Source organism: Anastrepha ludens, chromosome 2, assembly GCF_028408465.1.
Source record: "Anastrepha ludens isolate Willacy chromosome 2, idAnaLude1.1, whole genome shotgun sequence".
In the NCBI taxonomy this organism is placed as follows: domain Eukaryota; kingdom Metazoa; phylum Arthropoda; class Insecta; order Diptera; family Tephritidae; genus Anastrepha; species Anastrepha ludens.
In genome coordinates, this window is record NC_071498.1 from 8432765 (window position 1) to 8454116 (window position 21352).

The 21352-nt window shown below is 38.2% G+C and overlaps 1 protein-coding gene across 13 annotated transcripts in view; it reads left to right on the forward strand.

The window, feature by feature from the left end:
* The window catches only part of LOC128862721 (uncharacterized), a 219712-nt gene that overhangs the window by 28954 nt on the left and 169406 nt on the right, over positions 1 to 21352 (forward strand). For all 13 annotated transcript variants that reach the window (XR_008454542.1, XR_008454536.1, XR_008454543.1 and 10 more), the window contains exons 3-4: positions 10442 to 12452; positions 18694 to 18898. Coding sequence is in view for 3 of the 13 variants with exons in the window: in XM_054101437.1 (XP_053957412.1) it covers positions 12343 to 12452; positions 18694 to 18898 (315 nt within the window). In the remaining 10 variants the exon portion in view is untranslated. The remainder of the gene's footprint in view (positions 1 to 10441; positions 12453 to 18693; positions 18899 to 21352) is intronic.

Consider the following 21352-nt stretch of genomic DNA (forward strand, 5'->3'; position numbering starts at 1 on the left):
CACATAATGAGCAGATTTTTCTCTACATGTAAGTACACACATACACATACATGAACTCTACATAAAATATTCAACTGTGCTACTTGGTAATCGATTGCTCACAGAGGCTGTTGAAAGTAATTTACATAAAAATATTCACTACTGGGAAGAATAGTTTGGTGATGCCTCCGTATTGACAACATTGTGGGCATTACAAAAGCAACAACAACAGGAATCAACCACAAGGAAGTCGCCACAAAAACAAATATAAAGTCACGGCATGACTTGCAATATGTAGTGATTGCAACCGTTGCATAAAGTATGAAGCCTGCACAGCCGAAAGTGCCGAAAGGGGGGCAATAACGATGGTTGGTTGGTTGGTTGAATGGCCCAGTAAAGAACCACAGGCGCTCTACAGTACGTGCCACCAAATTGAAGGAGGCCAGCCATTAAATGCAGGCAGTTAGCCAAACCCTTCAACGTTATACGGGCAGCTGTCAGAAATGATACAGTTGGCAACGCCAACAACAATATCTTTGCATACTAACCACACTTGAATATGTAATTACATAAATACATAATAACTGATATGAAATGCTCCAAAGGAGTTTATGCACGTCCACTGCCTAGTATACTAAGTTTGGTTCAATATACACCGACAGTAGTGTGCAAAAGTTGAGCAATATTTCTTCTTTGCTTGCAATTCGTCACCGAAAATAAGCGGTCATGTATGCAAGAAAATGTATAAAAACCAAAATAATGTATGAAGTAAGTTAAAAAAGAATATTTACAATAAAAAATAATAATAAAAAAAATATTATAAATAAAAGCTATAAATTTTTTACAATATTTCAAAAAGTATCACTGTTTCCGCCTAACTCCAAAAGGTGACAAATATTTCCATACATTCAATCCATTGACAAATATTCCGTAGCCATGACAACTTCTTTCTTCCGATGCCTCGTTTACCTTCTACCCTTCCTTGTGGTAAAATTTGAAGGAGATTATAATTATAACTTCGGCATATATGGCCCAGGTAAACTGTTTTTCCCTGCATCTTAGAAGCTATCTTTCGCTATTAACTCTTCGAAGTGCTTCAGAGTTGGAGTTGCGGTCGGTACACGGAGCGACCTGAGATACAGGTATTAATGTTCATTTTTCTCAAATTCGGGTAATTTAAGCCCTTATCTCTATGCTTTTAAATAAAATTATATAAATAAATGCGTTCTTCTTCTTCTTAATGGGCGCGATAACCACTTACGCGATTTTGGCCGAGTTAGTTGGATACTTCCAGTTAAGCCAAGTACTTCTCCACCTGATCTTTCCAACGCAAAGGAGGGACTCCTCTTCCTCTGCTACCACCAGCTGGTACCGCATCAAATACTTTCAAATAAATGCTTTGACTTGTCTAAAAAAATGCCGCCAATAACAAAAGTTAAGATCTTGGGAAGACCCGATCAACCAATCATAATATCTACCTTTCTTTAAGATACATTCATTGGACAAGTGGCAAAGTTTTCCAAAATATGGTTAGTAGATAGATTTATAGATTATTTCTTTATTATAGAAGTATACATAAATACCTTAGGAACTATAATATTTATTAAAGAATATACGACAATGACGCAAGTGGTCGTCTTTCGGAAAAATCACAATTAAATTGGCATTGAAATCCAAATTTATTCCAAATAAAAAGCGCAGAGCTTAATTATATTCGTTTGCAATTAACTGTTTTTAAAGCAATAGTGAGAAACCCAACTAGACTATTCCATCCATAATTTACTAAGAGGCAGTTTACATTTTTGTGGCCTCCGAGGTAAATATAGGGTGGGCCATGTAAAATTTGCTTTTTAAATCAGCTTTAAAAAAAATTTAATTAATATTTTTTCAAACTTTTTCTTATTTTGAAGACTGAATATTCATTTATGAATAAAAAATAATATTGTTCAAATGACTGGCTTTACAGTAGGCCATTTGATCAACCCAATTTTTAAGCACATTTTCGATTGTTTGGGCTCCAATTTCATGAATGGCAACTTCGATTTCGTGTTTTAAAGCAACAATCATCTCTGGATGGTTCGCATAGCATTTGTCCTTAACGGCTCCCCACAAAAAAACGGTAGCCAAAAGTTCGAGTGTAACTTTGGCAGTGTGACAAGTAGCACCGTCCTGTTGAACCCAAATGTCGTCCATGTCATCCTCTTCAATTTTTTGAAACAACTCGTTGAGCATGTCACGGTAACGCTCGCCATTTACTGTAACCGCGGCTCCTCGCTCATTCTCGACAAAAATGGCCCGATGATGCCGCCAGATCAAAAACCGCACCAAACAGTGACTCCTTGTGGATGCATTTGCTTCTCTACAGTAACGTGTGGATTTTCTGAGCCCCAATTCCGACAATTTTGCTTATTGACGTAGCCACCGATGTGAAAATGAGCTTCATCAGAAAATATGATTTTTCGGTAAAAATGCTCATCTTCGTCCCATTTCGTAAATGTTAAACTTTTAAGTAAATTATGAACACATTTGACATGTCATTTATGTTACCATTCTCAAAAAAATAGGTGGTTCAAAAAGCAATCGCTATATGGCCCACCCTGTACGATCGCATCTGGCCTCCAAAACTAAGCGATTTTATAGTATTGAACCCTATCGCTGAAATAGCTTTTACCAACATTACGATTCAGGTCCTTGGGAGTATTTTCATGCGAGTACTTTTCAAAGCTCCTTCCCACAATCTCTGCTTGATCGTCAAGCTCACAGTTGAAAGAAGTTAATGTTCCATAGGAGGCTGATATGTCGTTAGTCAAATTTCAATTTAATTTTCTTTCTAAATCTTCAACTGGTTTTATTCAAAATTTTTGAGAGTCTATGTGGCAATCTATTATCATCATAGTCAAATAAGGTCTTACGAATATGTCTTAGGTGAAATTGTAATGGATACAAATGACAATTGGAAAGCCAATTTCTAACAGTGCACAATAAGACCAAAGCTAGTTTAAAAAAATATATGTAACTGAGTTTTATATACTTCATTAAACATCTCAAAACCCCAAACTTGAGTGGCATATTCCATTTTGTTGATAATTTTATTTTGCCTTTGGCCAGAAAAGTTCGTCATGTACTTAAATGATTAAACTGTGAGTTTAACTTGGAATCAATTTCACAGTAGATAATTATGTTCTGTCGATATTGGTATTTTTCTCCTGTGAGCGTCTACTTCTCCCTATTTGCTAACCTCCCTTACCTAAGTTTCCACTTTTTCTTAGCCAAAGTTACTAATTATTTAAACAATGAAATTATGTGAAGTATGTGCCATTGGAAGTTACAACTTTAATCCATCTTTCAGGCAGCATATGGATTCGTCCGACGAAAAATTCGAGTTATTTTGTCTTCATCCATTCACTGAGCCAGTTTGCGATGTTCTCGTAAGAAGTGAACCGCTCATCAATAAGGGCTGACTGCATTGATTGAAACAGATGATAATCCGAAGGTGCAATGTCTGGGGAATACGGCGGGTGGTGCGAGATTTCCCAATTCAGTCCCTCTAAATATTTCTAGACCGATATAGCAACGCATGGCCTGGCGTCGTCATGCAGCAAAATCACTTTTTTATGTCTACCGTCCCATTCCGGCCGCTTTTCTTTGAGAGCTCGATTCGAACGCATTAGCTGCAGTCGGTAACGATCGCCAGTGATGGTTTCAGATGGTTTAAGGAGCTCATAATAGATGACACTCTTCTGATACCACCACATGCACAACATAACCTTTGAAGCATGAATATTTTTTTTCGCTGTCGATACACCTGGTTCGCTTGGCAGGCTCAAACATTTTCGACGCTTAGGGTTACCATAATAGATCTATTTTTCATCACCAGTGACAATGTGATGCAGAAAACCCCTTCCTTTCTGCCGTTCAAGAAGCATGTCACACGTCACCAAACGTCTCTCGATATTCCTTTCCATCACTTGATGTGGCAGCCAGTTACCTTCTTCCTGAACCACTCCATCGCGTGCAAACGTTTACCGACGATTGGTCTGTCAACATCCAACTATTTAGACATATCTTCAAGGGTTCGTCATGCGACTTCATCCAATAATTGTTATAATTGAGTATCTTCGAATTTTTTCGGTGCCCTTCGCCCGTTCGATCTTTATCACTCACGTCGAAATTGGTACTTTGGAAGCATCGAAACCACTCTTTACAAGTTGAATTTGATGAAGCGTGATTAGCGAAAAATGGATCCATATACGACACGTTTCAGCTGCATTTTCCTTTAAAAGGTAATAATGAAACATGACTTCCCGTAAATGCTGTATTTTCGGGACGAACGTAGACAATCTGGGCGTCAGATAAAAAGGGATTTTTACGCTTCAAACGAATGTCAACTACTGCGATCGAGACCTCACATACACACACCTTAAATCGCCAGTATATAACTAGAGCGAACACAAAAATAATATCAGCAGCGATACCTTTTTTACGAGGGGGGAAACTTATTCCTATATCCAACAAATCAGTTTTTGCAGTTAATCTACATCTTCAGATAACATAACTATGCCGTTCGCATACAGAAGAAGTTTAATATCCATATCCTCAATCCAGATACCACCTCCCAAGCTGTCATTCAGATAAATCGAAAAGAGTATAGGCGACATTAAATAAACCTGCCCCACCACCGGCAATATTTTAATCATTTCCACGCCTGTCCAGATCACAGGAAATGACCATTTCGTATCACAATTCAATGCTTTATATGTATGTAATTCAAACTTTTTACAAAATATAGGAAAATTAAAAAAAAAACGTATAATTTTTAACTTTCTATTCTTAATTTATAGAAAAATTCCGTGTATGCAGTTGTACAGCCCACTGAATTTTGTATACATAGTAAAACGAAAAGAATTACGTTGTTTTGAAAAATCAAATTTTTTGGTGGCAATTCCTGCGTTTTTTTCATATAACGACTGCAAATTTGTACAAAATAGAGTTGATTATTTTTTTAATTTTTGTTTGCAAATAATCTTAAGCATTTTGCTCTAGAAGTAATTCACTTTTATGTGCAATAAAGTACAAAAATCCGTCAGAAAAATTATTACAAATCCAAGCGATTTTGTAGCCTTAAGCGGCTTTAACTTATTTTACTCAAATTTCATGATTAAAACATTCCAGATTTAGATGAAAATTTCTTGAATTTTTCTAAATTTTTTTTAAAGTGTGAAAGCTTGGTAAAAGTGCTTTTGGTCAAACACTAATAAATCTTAAAACAAAAACATTTTAACTCATCATGCCTTTAACAATGCTCACCACTGTAAGTAGCATATTTTGTACGCACTTATAAATGTTAGAAAAAATGCTTGAAAAATAGTCGCAGCAAACCCAAAGTTCCTCTTTTAATTTGTCTTGATCACATGAATTTGCATATAATAGATAACTAAATGGGATTACATATCAAAAGGATATCGACCTTACTCCATTGCGCCAATACCCCACAGACCAGCGATGGCAGCCTGCTTGACAATATTATGGCTGCCAACTTTGCAACCATACAACTTTATGGCGTTTGCAGGCCTGCCGCATAGTTGATGCATTCCCAGAGTGTGAAAATTTGATATGAATGGCATATGCATGAAAGTGTGCATGTATGCAAAATTTAAAATGAATGTATGCATACATATAAACACTTCATAAAAAGTGATTACAAAGGGAGTGCTTTATGTCCCATTGAACATACAGGGAGCTATCAATATCAAAGAATTAAAAATTTTCTTTGAATTCGCATGCTTTCTGGGTGAATAGGCATTATTGATTTTATTCCTAAGTTTCGGGGAATTTCATATAAAACAGAAGGAAGTGTTTACGCAGCACTGTAAGACATAAATTTATTGGTTTTGGGTTATAATACACTGCGAATTCGAACGAGGTCTATAGGACAGGACATTTGTGGCATATGGTAACATATATTGATGAATTTAAACCCTGCTTAGAGTTTTCTTTAACACTACGAATTTATATTTGTGTTAAGGGTGTCATCACTAAGGTATGAAAGCTTTTGTGAATTTGGCTCTTGATCGTTTAGGTTGAAATATGGTCACTCAGTCACTTATACGAGATTCAGTTTGTTTGTTGAAATTATTCCGGTAGAGTGATCCAAGTATTTTTGGACAACGTCTTCTAATTTTCTCAAAATTGAATTCTTTGTAGAGTAGAGGATAAAAAGAAGTGAACTCTAAAACATTTGAAAAAAAACAATTTAATAATTTTGGGATTTATTCAAAGCAGAAAATTTTGGTGTGCAGTTTTTGGAGTCAAGTATCTTCGGTTTTGTTTCATTTTTTAATAATTTTTTTTTGTATTTATTTTTTAGAAGAAAATAAGCTTAAAAATAAAAAAAGGTGCAAACTAATTTGGTAATTTTTTTGCTGAAGAATTTTAGGGGATATTTTTTTTATGTCATTTGTGAAAATCAGCCTCTGGATGGATGGATTAAGTTTTTAGAGTCGAATATCTTTTGTTTTGTTTAATATTTATTTTTTAGAATAAAATAAGCTTAAAAATAAAAAAACTAATTAAAAAACTATTCTATTTTTTTGCTGAAGATTTTTGGGCGATGTTTTTTTTTTCATTTGTGAAAATCAGCCTTGGCATGGAATTTTTAGAGTCAAATATCTTCGGTTTTGTTATTTGAATTTTTTAATATTTTTTTATTTATTTATTAGAATAAAATAACCTTAAAAATAAAAAAAGTTGGAAACAAATTAAATTTTTTTGGTGAAAATTTTTGGGCGATATTTTTTTTTGTCATTTGTGAAATGCACCCTCTGACATTTTCATAAATTATTTTCACTAATAGCTGAGACTATGCATAGTAATTCCTGCAAGTTTCATAACAAGATTCCATTAACCTTTCGCATTATATTAAAATACCTTAGCAAACCAAAAGTGGCAGCATACGAGGGTCATTTGGAAAGTCCGTCCAAAAATAAAATTACATACACTAGTCAGAAAAAGTTTGCGTACAGGCAGACTGGACATTAAACTATTTAAAAAGTAGATAGAAATAACTTATTTCGATCAGAAAATCATTAATTTACATATTGAAATCCAGTTTTAATACAAATAAAGTTTTGAATCCAACAATACAAAAACAGAAACAAAAATAGCAAAAGACTATGACCAGCAGAAAACACTTCAGACAAAATTTGCATACAAAGAAATTAACGAGTTTTCTAATACAACAAAATTGAGGAAACCAATGGTTAATCCCTTGTCGGGCATCCTTTACGTTTCAGAACTTTTGCTAATCGCTTCGGCATCGATTTGACTAATCTTGTTGTCTCTTCTGAGGTAATTTTATTTCATTCTTCGAGAATGACCCTCTTCAAGTCGGGTTTGGATGAAATGTTGTGTTCCCAAATCCTGCGCTCCAATAAGTCCCACAAGTGCTCAATAGGATTGAGACTGGGGATTGTGGTGGTGTACGCAATTGTTTTGGCACATTATCCAACAGCCATAGCTTAATTTTTTCTGCGGTGTGTTTGGGATCATTATCCTGTTGAAAGTGAAACACATTTTCAAACCAAGTTTTTGAGCACTTTGCTTTAAATACGCCTTAAGAATGTCGAGATACAATCTTTTGTCCATAATTGTGTCAATGAATTCGAGGTTGCCCACACCACCACTGGCCATACGCCCCCACACCATAACCACACCACCACCACCGTGCTTAACGGTAGGTACTAAGTTTTCTTTATTTAAACTTGTACCATGTTTCCTCCAACCCAATTTCCGTCCTTTGATTTCAAATATGCAAAATATCACCTTTTCCCAAAACTCTGTTGACTTTGCTGACTAGGGTAATTGTTGTTGCTTTTTAATTTTTTGACTGCTTTTAGGCTTACACACTTCGTACAACGCTGTTCTAGTTTGTTGATCCGTTCTCAATAAAAATACTGATGGCTTTTGCTCTATTCTAAATTTCAGTGCCATTAAAAAGAATTTAACTGTTTGAATAAGCTCTCATACACAACTTACATCTTGAATTTAAAAAAAAATTATTGAAAATTTAAATCGAACTCGAAGGCTTTATTGGCAATTCGTCGAATCAAAAACTCTTGTTCGCCGGTGCCAAATAATGTTTTTTATAATAGTAAATGTGCAAATTCTTCAGGGATTTCGCCAATCTATTTGCTGACTTTTTGTGCTCTATGGACCCACAGGTATCTATCTGAAGAACTGTTTGCGTGCTGCTGAGACCCTTACAATTACATTTAATAAATCTTTGTCTTCTGATAACTGAAAATTAACATCCCTTACCCCTATATTTAAGAGTGGAAATAAAACGATGTTCGCAATTACAGGCCGATTTCGCTACTCTCGTCAAAAAGTTTTGATATAACTGTGTATGAAAAGTTATACTTTGCTATCTAAGGCCTAATATCCACAAACCAGCATGGGTTCTCTGCAAGCCGCTTCCATGTCACTATATAGAAAAATTTTCAATGATTGCTGCATTGTTTTTTTGGATAACAGATCTCAAATTCATACAGTTTACACTGATTTCTCTAGAGCGTTTGCCAAATTGCTCCGAATACTCTTGTTGAAACTTGAGTCAATATTTATGATGTTTTATTTTTAATATGTTTAGTTTTCCTAATACTCGTATGTGTATTTCAGCGAAATGTTTGAAGCAAAATATTCCGAAAAATTAATTGTTTCCCCTCTACAGTACGTTTTAAATTAATTCTTGGAATTCATCTTAAAAATAAAACATAAGGCAGCAGTCCACATTGAGCGACAGTGCAAGTATACAACGTTCATTCATTTCAGTCTTTTAAGTCTGATTATTTCCTCATACGTAATTTAATTCAAAAATCAAGTGAATAGTTTTTAGCCCCAGTTAAAATGAGTACAAAACGAAAGAACTATTCCGTCGAGTACAAAAAGGGAATCGTGGAAGACTCCAGTGGTGTAAATCTTGTAGCATTCTGTAACGAGAAGATGCTGGATCTTCGTATGGTTCGTAAATGGCTTGCAGACTACGATTACCTGTATCAACTGGTGGTCCAAGGAAATGAGAAAAAACGCAGAGTTGGATCAGGTCGGCAGCCATTTTTTTCTGTGTTTGAAGATTGCATCTGGAAATGGATTGCAAGCAGGAGAGCAATGGTTTTGGTTGTGCGCAGGGCTGATATTCAAAAATTTGCCCTTGAAACAACAATGAAATATTGAATTTGATATATCCACAGAGGAATTTAAAGCATCGGCACATTGGTTGGACAACTTCCTTAAACGATATGAACTGTCTGTAAGGAGATCAACAACATTGTTTAAGCTGGAAGACAATGAAGCTTTTGGTTGATGCTATCGATTTTTCGAAATACCAACTCTCCAACATGATTGCTGTGGAAGAGACCGCGGTATTCCTAGGTCAAAGAACTCAAACGACAGTTCACCACAAGGCTTCTTCCTCAATTCACGTTCCTTCTACCGGTTACGTCTATACGGCAAGAAAGTATCGCCATTTCTAATCACTAAAGGAAAAAAAGCCAAGATTTAACGTGTTTCAGGAATTTATGTAATTGAATGTGAAAAAGCCTGGTACACACAATCAGTTATAAGATCGTGGGTTGAGGGGTCAGAATAGAGGTTTATTAATTTGCCATTCATCCAAGTCTCCTCGCGCTAAAGACTTTGAAAGCTTTCCTGCTGAGAGGAAGAGTGATCAAATAATGATTCCGGCAGGAATGGCAAGCCATTCAAGGATAATTTTCGAATAGAAATCAATGAATTTATGGAAAACAGAATGGTGAGAAATCAGCGAGCAAATTTTGTAAAACCAGGCTTACAAGAACTTGCGAATTGGGTAAAACATTCATGGGGCAAAATAACAGATAGTAATGTTGCCTGTTCGTAGTGCAACAGGCTACTTAGAGAAGATAGAAGATATTAATTTAATGATAGCTATATTTCAAGCCATGAAACATTCGGACCAATGATCCTACAGGAAATGGATTTGGCAGAAAATCAGAATATAATTCAGAATTTTATTTATGACGATGTTGCAGAGGAAGATGGCATGTAATTGAATAAATTTAAATTTCTGTATTCTGGGTGAAATAAATATTAAATAAAAACATATAATAGAAATAAACTTTTATTTTTGTCCTCCCCCGAAAATAAGCTCTAGCGCGTATTATCGAACAAAAAAAAAAGTAAGAGAGTAAATTATTTTCGGAAAAAGACGATAGTCTGTTTGAACTCATGTCTTTTGACTTGCTGAATAAATAAATAAAAAGGGTATAAAACCACAGTTTTCTAAAGTGGTGAGATATCGAAGTGTCAGTTTTTTTTTGATATTTATTGATAATATCATTTATGTATTTTTTACAATATAATCAACAATACTTTGCTTTGTAGAATTTTTCTTAAAAAATTAACTAAAAACAAAATCTATTTTCAGGTTAAAGTGCAGAGTTCTGCAAGCAAGGTGCCCATCATCCCCAATAAATAGGAAAAAGTAAAAAGGCGAAGATAAGCTGCATAAAAGCCAGCTCTCCAGCACAAAACCCAATATCTGCAAGTTAAAATTGCTGCAATAGCGGACTTACGCACCGATGATTGAGCACAAACCAATACCAGCGTCTGCAGATATGCATGTATGTGTGCAGCAACCATAACAATAGTGCAAACGTTAAGAACGGAGAAAAATGAAAACTAAAACAACAATTGCAACAAATGGAAGGGCACAATAGCAGGTATTGGAAAGTACTGTAAAAGAGCTAAAATACGAGACACAATAACGGAAACAAGATTCAATTTGCGTATACAAGCAAGCATACACACAGACATACAGACACGCACTCACACTCACATATGTGCATCGGGCAAACCGATACTAAGCGATACAAGCCCGATGAGCTGAAAGCACTACAAGGATTTTGCAATAAAAAATTGCAAATTTCTACAACAACAGCAACAACTACTTACTGCAACAGCAAGAGCACAGACCATAAACAAAGGACATCAGCTAGCGATCAAACGACTGACAGTTGCCCAAGGGAAGGCAGATAGCAACAACAAAAATAGCAAGCAATGTTGTGGAATTTCGCCAAATTAATTAACAAAGGACATAACTCAACGAATAGCAACAAAAAAAGTCCCAAAACAAAAGCAACAACAGCCAAAGACACGAAAAAGTAGCAGCATAACACAAAATAGTTCTAACAAGCAGAATTAGTAAGCCTGGTAATAAAGCAACCCCGATAAAAACAAGCAAACAAAAAAGGAAACTAGCAAACAACAAAAAACAAATAGATGATCTTGCCTTGGACTGTGATGACTACGTAATGGATGACCCAGTAAAACCAAAAACAAATGCACCACATACAAAAAACGATAGGCAACACTGACGACCAGCGAGAACTACAGTGCTAAGGACTAAGCAGATAAGTAGGTGGAAGAGGAAGAGGAAGCACAATAAAAGAAACTGAGCACCTTGTAAAGACATAAAGCGGTTTTAAAAATATATTTTGTTTAAAATATTTGAGCTACGAAAAATAGGTGCAAAGGAGCAGCGCATTACGGTGTGGAAGCAGCGAAAACTATGCTAAAACTGCAAAAGCTTTAAAATCTTAGTAAATATTACAAAAAAAAAAAAAAACATATTAAAATTATTATTAAATAACTTTAACTTATCCATATAATTAATTATAAATCTGAAAAAATAAAATAGAAACTACTATTTCGATAATTATATATACAAATAAAGATGTATGGGAAAAGATATTTAAAAAAATACAATTAAAGCAACCAAAAAATTATTAAAAACAACAAGAATTAAATCGGCACTCGCTCATCTAATAAAAAAATAAACACAACTAGCAAAAAGTCCGAATATAATAAGCAAAAGAAGAGGCAAACCCATAAAAGAAGCGCAAGTAGATAACCACAAATATCCAAAAACACAAAAAACTAGTAAATTCAGCATTACCAGCGTCAGTAAGTCGCTGCAACAACAACTTCTGCAAAAACAAGCAAAACGGGAACTGCCCCAGCCCATGAAAGAAGTCACATAGGAATACAAAAAAACCAAAAGAAAAAAACAAAAATTATCAAATCGAAAAAGGGGAACAGAGGAAATTGTAAACTGAATCAACGAAATCATTTCTATATGAATTTTTTCACATTTCAAAGCCTTAGTAAACTTTAAGCTTTAAGCTATATTAGAAGCTCTACAAAACTCAACTTGCAATTGCCCATAGCTTCACGAGTTAAGTATACGGGACTTACGTCACGCGCCTAAACACAACACACATATACACACCCACTCAAAAGCGAATTTCCAGCGGCGTGTGTAGAAAAATGGATGATATGCCGGATTTGTCCCACTTAACGCCCCATGAGCGTATGCAAATCGAAAATGTTCTTATGCGACAAAAGCAGGAAGAGGAGGCGCACAATGAGATTATGCGGTGAGTACCAATACGAGTTTAATGACGATCTCTAGCATGAGTTTTAACTAAAATGAGGGCACTGCAGAGCAATTTCTCTGTAGCTGTCCAGCGTTTTCTAAATCAGATTTAGGCTCTCGAGTTTCGATGTACTGAGTATGGATAAGTTCCATACTCTCCCGGATCTCTTAAGATTCATCAATGAATCCAAAAAATTTGCAGGCAGTGTAAAACCTCCGAGAGTATTTCGGCCATAAAAAAGCTCCTTATAAATAAACCAGCTGTTGTCTCCCGCGGACTAAGAACATAGAGAAAAATGAAGTTGCATATAAGTTTGCCAGGAAAAGGTCGACTGAATTGATCTTAGAGGTCTCCTGCCCAGTCATCGACACCACCCTGACTGTTGTTAAATAGGAATTGCATAACTTATTTCTCTTCGCGTGCTATTTCGAAAACTCTTTGGCCCCGGCACAATAGACGCAAGAGGCTGAAATTTCTGGGGATCACTTACCATTCAATTTTCAAACTCATAGCCGTGTTTACCGATCATTGAACAATGGGTACATAAGCAAGAAAGCTAGGTTTGTCATTTAATCCCCATTGCAGAAGCTGACCTTTTAGAAGGACCATTTAGAGAAGTTGAGCACTTTATCTGTAAATGTCCGGACTTAGCAGCTAAACGATTAAGATTACTGAGTGCTCCACTCCTCGACATAGCCTGGGGCAGTGCTCTAACTTAATCCCATCAACCTTCTCTATTACAACAGCTTGGTTGGCTGCAGATATCCGCCCGTTTGAGGTCGCAAAATAGTATCAAATCGGCACTTCAGTGCTATTGGGGGAGTGTGAGACTGGTACTTCAACCATTTCATATACCTAACTAACTCTAGCAGAGGTAATGTTAATTGGCCATCACTGTGAGGTTGTATCACGTTAGACTATTTTCTGTGCGGTTCCCTGCAGTTACAGGTCTATCCCAACAAGTCACAATCTGACGATAGTCTCAAAACTAACATAATCTGAAATATTTGTTCAGATTCAGCCACATCTATGCAGGAAAATACTTGGAAAGATCTACACGACGGCTGTGCGATCCAAGATAAATTATGAGGTAGTCATCCAACAGATAAAATCAAACAGTACCGAGCTAGCAAGTTGCTCACTAAGCTACAAAGTCAGGCATGGGCTACATAACAGAAGTCACGAGAACTTATCCAACAGTGGCCGTAAAACTCGTTCGAGAATTAACTCCTGCTCACATTCACATTTAGACCCGAGCGAAGAGGGCTATCCTCAAAATGTCTAATACTAATATATGTAGGGAATGAAATATATCAGAGTCGTATCGTAATGGGTATATTACGAGTCAATATCCGGGAAATTGCAAGACTGAGGAGCCATGCTAGTTTCATGATGGAGATTAGTAACACAAATTATTGAGTTCGTGCAATGAAACGTACGAATGAACAAATTTATGATAATTTCAATCATCATAGACTACCAGGTTTGGCCATTCACTGTTGTGAAAAACGAAATAGTGTGAGTGGCTTCGGCTGCCAAGTCATTGGGAACTCGACAGCAGAGTTCTACCCGCTCATTTCCCACACTCGTCTAATCAGTCATCGTTCAGACGACATCGAAATAACATGAGCGGCGAAGACTGTCTTGTTTTTTTTTTTTGTATATAACCAACACAATCTCAGTTTTTTTCGTTACAAGCCGCTGATACGTGTCATGTCATAAAATCAGCTTATTTTTTTGAAACTTGCGGAGAGCCGATTAACGGTCTTATGTTCGCCGCACCTCTGAAATTATTTCACTATGAATAAACTGTGCATTTATTCCGAGAAAAAGATATTCTGAAACCAAAGAAACTCAGATGCTCGTTCTTCAGACAGAAATGAAGGAAAACGATAAACGTGAAGATTTTGTCAATATCAGCCACAATTATCTGAACAGTAAAATATCAATCTTGTCAGATAAACAAGCAACAATTAAAGCGATCAAATCAAACCAGGTAGCTTCTGTACTGGTGATGGACAACCTTGGCAGACTCAACAGCTTTTGAAAATGAAATTGAAATTTGCATTGGTCGAGCCAAGGAGCACCAAGAGATTTGGTGGCTACTAAAACACTTAGGCTAAAAAACCCATTGTATTTAGAGGTCTGGAAAGAGAGTAGATAGTCAAGGGGAAAAGAGAAGAGTATCAGTGAGAGTGATAGGAAAGAGTAGAGACAGAAACAAAAGTAGTTAGTCCTGTCAGAATTTTCCAGATTCTTTGGTAAATCTGTAAATATCCTCCAGTTTTAGAGAACGAATATTACTAATTCTCTCGACATCGGAACCCAAAACTTGTAGTCTTGCTCTAGCCAAGGCAGGACACTCAGAGAAAGTGCTCTGTGCTATCCGCCTCCTCCAAGCAAGACAGGCAAATTGGGAGCACAATTATTCTAATGGTGGTCATATGCTGAACACCGGAGTGTCCTCGAACTCATATAAGTACACACCCTTTGCTTGACAAGCCAAATTTGTATTAACTAGATCCCCATTCATATTGATATTGAAAGAAATGAGAGGAAGTGAGCTTCAACGCCACTAATATGTCCAGAACTCTTCCACGCCATGGGCAAAGAAGCTCTGCACTGGCAATATAAGTAGAAGAAGCTCATAGTGAACTTCACTGTGACAGTTTGCCAGGTTTAGCGTATCTCTGAGGTCTCCTGAGTGTATGAATTTATCCAAAAAAATTTCTTAAGAACTATGACGGCAATTCTCGCAGACCATTACAGGCTGAGCTCTATTCTTCTTAATTGGCGCGATAACCGCTTACGCGATTTTGGCCGAGTTTAACAAAGCCCGCCAGTCGTTTCTTTCTCGTGCTAACCGGCGCCAATTGGACACACCTAGTGAAGTCAAGTTCTTCTCCACCTGATCTTTCCAACGCAGATCCAACGCCGCCCTCTTCCTCTGCTACCACCAGCTGGTACCGCATCGAATACTTTCAAAGTCGGAGCGTTTGTATCCATTCGGACGACATGCCCCAGCCAACGTAGCCGCTGGATCTTTATTCGCGGCGCTATGTCTATGTCGTCGTAAAGCTTATACAACTCATCGTTCCATCGTCTGCGATATTCGCCATTGCCAACGTGCAAAGGTCCAAAAATCTTACGCGGAATCTTTCTCTCGAACACTCCAAGCGTCGCTTCATCGGATGTTGTCATCGTCCAAGCTTCTGCGCCATACGTTAGGACGGGCATGATGAGAGTATTGTAGAGTCTTACTTTTGTTCGTCGAGAGAGGACTTTACTGCTCAGTTGCCTACTTAGTCCAAAGTAACACTTGCTGGCAAGAGGCATTCTACGTTGGATTTCAAGGCTGACATTGTTATCGGTGTTAATGCTGGTTCCTAAATAAACGAAGTGTTTTACAACCTCAAAATTATAACTGTCTACAGTGAAGTGGGTACCGATATCTGAGTGCGCCGACTGTTTGTTTGATGACAGGAGGTACTGCGTTTTGTCCTCGTTCACCACCAAACCCATTCGCTTTGCCTCTTTATCCAGTTTGGAGAAGGCAGAACTAACAGCGCGGTTGTTAAGGCCGATGATATCGATATCATCGGCATACGCCAACAATTGTAAGCTCTTATAAAATATTGTGCCTGAGCGATTAAGTTCTGCGGCTTGTACGATCCTCTCCAACATCAGGTTAAAGAAGTCACACGACAGCGAGTCCCCCTTTCTGAAACCTCGTTTGGTATTAAACGGCTCGCAGAGGTCCTTCCCAATTCTGACGGCGCTGCTGGTGTTGAGCAACGTCATCTTGCATAGCCGTATTAGTTTTGTGGGGATACCAAATTCAGACGTCGCGGCATACAAGCAACTCCTTTCGGTACTGTCGAACGCAGCTTTGAAATCGATGAAAAGATGGTGTGTGTCGATTCTCTTTTCGTGGGCCTTTTCCAAGGTTTGGCGTATTGTGAATATTTGGTCGATGGTAGACTTTCCAGGTCTAAAGCCACACTGATAAGGTCCAATCAGTTGGTTGACGGTGGGCTTCAGCCTTTCACACAATACGCTCGCTAAAACCTTATAGGCGATATTTAGAAGACTAATCCCGTGGTAATTGGCACAGATTGCAGGATCACCCTTCTTATGGATTGGGCAGAGCACACTTAAATTCCAATCGACAGGCATACTTTCATCCGACCATATTTTGCATAGAAGCTGATGCATACACCTTACCAGCCCCTCGCCGCCATGTTTGAATAGCTCAGCCGGCAGTCCGTCGGTTTTGTTGTTCTTTAGCCGTGATATTGCTATTCTCACCTCGTCATGGTCGGGTAGCGGAACGACAATTCCGTCGCCAACAATTGGGGTATCGGGATCTTCACATTCTCTGTGACATGCGCAGCTGTCACTGTTTAACAGGTTCGAGAAGTGTTCCCTCCATAATTTAAGATTGCTCTGTACGTCAGTCACCAGTTCTCCGTCTTTGTTCTTACAGGAAAACGCCCCGGTCCTAAAACCTTCTGTAAGCCGCCGAACTTTCTGGTAGAATTTTCGGGCGTTGCTCCTGTTGGCTAGCATCTCAAGCTCTTCGCACTCACGTATTTCGGCCTCTCGTTTCTTCTTTCGGACAATACGTCTCTCTTCCTTTTTTAGCTCTCTGTAGCGGTCCCACATGGCTCGCGTTGCGCCCGATCGCAGAGTAGCTCTATAGAAGGCATCCTTTCTTTCAGCGGCAGCATGACATTCCTCGTCGTACCAATTGTTTTTTCGGGCTCGCCGGTATCCGATTTCTTCTTCGGCGGCGGTACGTAGGGAACGAGAAATGTTGCTCCATTGCTCGTGCATGCCGGTTTGTTGGGCAGTGGTCTCTGAGAGCAGGAGTGAAAGTCGAATGGCGAATCTTCTGTTGAACATTCTTTGCGAAGGTAGATGTACGTTTTTTGCTGCACAGAGGCGGGTGCGCATTTTGGCTGCAACAAGGTAATGATCCGAGTCGATGTTGGGTCCTCGGATCGTACGTACATCTAATACACTAGAAGCGTGTCTTCCATCTATCACAACATGATCAATCTGGCTTCACGTTTTCGATCAGGAGACAGCCAGGTAGCTTGGTGTATCTTTTTATGCTGGAATCTGGTGCTAGAGACTACCATGTGGCGAAGTCGATCAGCCTCTGTCCGTTACCGGATGTTTCGTTGTGCAGGCTGAATTTTCCGACTGTGGGACCAAAAATTCACTCCTTGCCCACCCTGGCGTTGAAGTCGCCAAGCACGATTTTTAGGAACGTTCCAAGCGCTCATAGAACGAATCTTTGGTCGCATCGTCCTTCTCTTCCGTCGGGGCGTGGGCGCAAATTAGCGAGATGTTAAAAAATAGCGCTTTGATGCGGATTATTGCGAGACGCTCGTCCACCGGAGTGAACGACAGTACTTTCCGACGAAGTCTCTCTCCCACAACAAATCCGACACCTAATTTGCGCTCCTTTACATGACAGCTGTAGGGGGGTATTTTTAAGTGGCGGGTCCCAAACCCAGCGCACAACCAGCTATCCTGGAATGCTTCGCCTTCTCACGTTAGCTCGCTCCCGAACGGATGTTCGGAAGCTACCCAGAGGATACGTGGGCTAATCCCGGACGTTGTGAGCTGCTTGAACCATATGCAGAAGAATCGTCCTGGCCACTCCCAAGTGAATGGCGATCAGTAACTTTCCCCACTTGCGTGGACTTCTACACATGGAACCATCCTCCTTACAGGCTGAGCTATCCCCTGAGTGCGAAATCTGCAGCAAAAGTAATGAAACTGGAAACTTTCATGATGTAAAATGCGAAATAACTCCGCGGTGAGCAGCAAATAAAGAACAGCAAGATGAGATTCAAGTTCTTAAGGTCCATACTAAAGTTTATCTCAGAAGAGGATTAAGACACATTCTCAATATTTTTGAAATGCGGCACAATTGTTTTTGGGTTTTCAGTGCTCTATAGTCAAAGGCAAATTTCTTTTAGTTAATCTGAGTGCCCAAGCAGTTAGATTGATTATAGTAATCGGACTGCGATAAATTTTTATGTGTAACCACAATTTTTTCACTCATGTCGCATACTTCACCTTTCAAAATTATTTCACTGCTCAAATAAAACCCCACAACATAGCTAAATAAAAACTTACTAATAGTTCATAAAATTTGTATACATAAATTTTATAATTTCTTACTTCACTTTCAATGTAATATTTTTTAATTTATTTTAAATTTTAGACGTAAACAAGATGAGGTCGTCTCGCTAGAAATGCAAATACGTCAACGCTCAGAGGAGCAAAAGAAATCGGGCATCGAATTGGGTGCAATATGCCACATTTGCCTTCAGACGAAATTCGCCGATGGAATCGGGCACATTTGCCACTACTGCAACATTGTGTGCTGTGCGCGATGTGGCGGAAAAGTGACACTTCGCAGCAATAAAGTAAGTAGCTGGAGCACTGAGTGGCTGAACAATTAATACCTTGACACTGACGATGAATGAGTGAAACTTTGAAATGGCAGCCGAAAGTTACTAAACAAAATTACATAAGCGACAAGAAAGCGTTAATGCACATACGACCACTTACCTATTTACATATACTGTATGTATGTATTTATGTGCATTCAAGAATGTTTGTAGGCTTTAGTTTTTGTACTACCTATGCAATAAGGTGCTGCTGAAAAGTTTCAAAAATAGGATTTAAGTTTGACATCTTTTGCTGACAAATTTTGTTACAAAATTTTTGGACCGAGTGCATATGAATAAGTATGTATCTGTGGGAATGCATAAATAACTTGGCCCGAAAATCTTGAAACGACGAAAGCCAGTATGCATGTACGTATGTACGTATCCTACATATGGACACAATTTTAATTTTTGAATTCACCTTTTCAAATAAAAGTTTGGCCAAAACAGAGACAAGAGGAGTTTAGTATTCAAAAGAAGAGTTTCAAGATTAGTTTTGTACTTGAAAGGGGTATACTAAGTTCTCATACACTAACGCTTGATCCGCCAGTCTTGAAATTAGCCACTCAACATTATGACATTCCCATCTTTTGGGAATTTGTGTGGGAAAATTGTTTTCTGATCAAAATTGTAGAGCAGTGTAATTCAGCTCCCTTTGTATTACTATGAATGAGTTGCGAGAATTTTCGAGTATCCAAATCTGAATTCTTTCTAGGATAGGCATGCATTTAGTGTGATTGCTACTAGCCCGAAATTCGGAATAGATATCTATGATTTTGAGGTTGAAAGAGATCGATTAGCCAGCTAACAGCATTAGCACCGATAATAAGGTCAGTCCTGAAATCGAACGAAGGCTCTCTTGTGGCCGCAAGTACTGCTCCGGACTAAGTGGCAGCTGAGTAGTGAAGTTCTCTCTCGACAAACAAAACTAACACTTTGTTAGGCTTTCACGTAAATTTCAAAGTACAATATTTAGTTAGAATTTTAAGGGCACATGGTTTTATTGACCATTAAACTTTAGTATAGTAAAGTGCAAGTTGGACTGAGTAGTGAAGTCCTCTCTCGATGAAGAAAACTAACACTTTGTGAGGCTGTCATTATGTTCGTCCTATCGCATTGCGCAGAAGCTTAGACGATATGGCATATGAAGCATCCCTTGGGGCCTTTGAGAAAAAGATTCTGCGGTATATTTTTAGACCTTTGCACGTTGGTCATGACGTGTATCGTGGAAGTATTGACTTTACGGCGACATAGACATAGCGCAGAGAACAAAGATCCAGCAGCTCCGTTGGTTGGGATATATTGTCCTAGTGAATACAAACGTTTCGGCTCTGATAGTACTCGGTGCGATACCAGTTGGTAGTAGTAGAGGAAATGGAAGGCTTCCTAGGTATTTAATATATATTCCGAGTATGGGAAAAATCGGTCTATAAAGAAGACTTTTCAGAAGTCATCCATCAAAGCGCTACACAGCGGGCCTGACTCAGATTTACTTATAGGCGGCATTGGAGGCGAGGTATTTCTAAAGACATTTTACTTCGCAAAAGAGATAGTCCATGGTACATTTTTTTGATTTCCCAGATGTAGCAAAGCGCACCAGGTTAAAGCTATCATTTTCAACTAAATAGCGCCTTGCATTGTTATGAGTTTTTGCTTTACAAAAATTACACAGACGCTTGCTTCACATCCTAACCTGCTACACTTGACCAAACAGCAAGTAAGCGGCCAAATAAAAGAATTAACAGTTGGCACTAAAAATCAATCAGATTAGCGAGAAGATGGCAGACATCAAACGCATTGTGTCGAAGGCTCGACGCCACACACAGGCAATAGCGGAGAGTTATGGCAATGGTAGAACAGCGTTGCGAGACTTCTCTTCCACAAGTGAGAATTTGTACTTTTGTCGCGAAAAATACTGCAAAAAATTACATTACACATGAAAATATGAATGTAGCTGATCGAACCTAATTTAAGAAATCAAGGCTGACCCTGGATGTCTTAAAATGGTACAATAAAAAGTAAGCAGCACAAATTTAGTGCCGGCAATAGCTGTCATAAAAGTGCGACCGCCACTATTCGTGTGATTACACATGCACACACACACAAACATTCACATGAAATAGTTGCCAAGTGGCATTACAAGTACGTACGCAACTTTAGCTCGCATAGCTTGTGGGTTGTCGTCTGTTTGTGAGCGCTCTGCTATCTCCGGCTTTTGTCTTAACGAAAAGTAGCAACTCTTGCATGCACATAAATACATATGAACTAGATTTTAACTTAATTTATGCTTTTGACACAACATGCGTGATTCCAAGATGTCTTTCGAATGTGGCTCATGACAACGTATGATGGGCGATTTGGCTGTTGTCGCACTGCAGGCGTTCAGAAACATTAGCCGAGTTAAGAAAAATTAGCTGAAAAAATGCATGT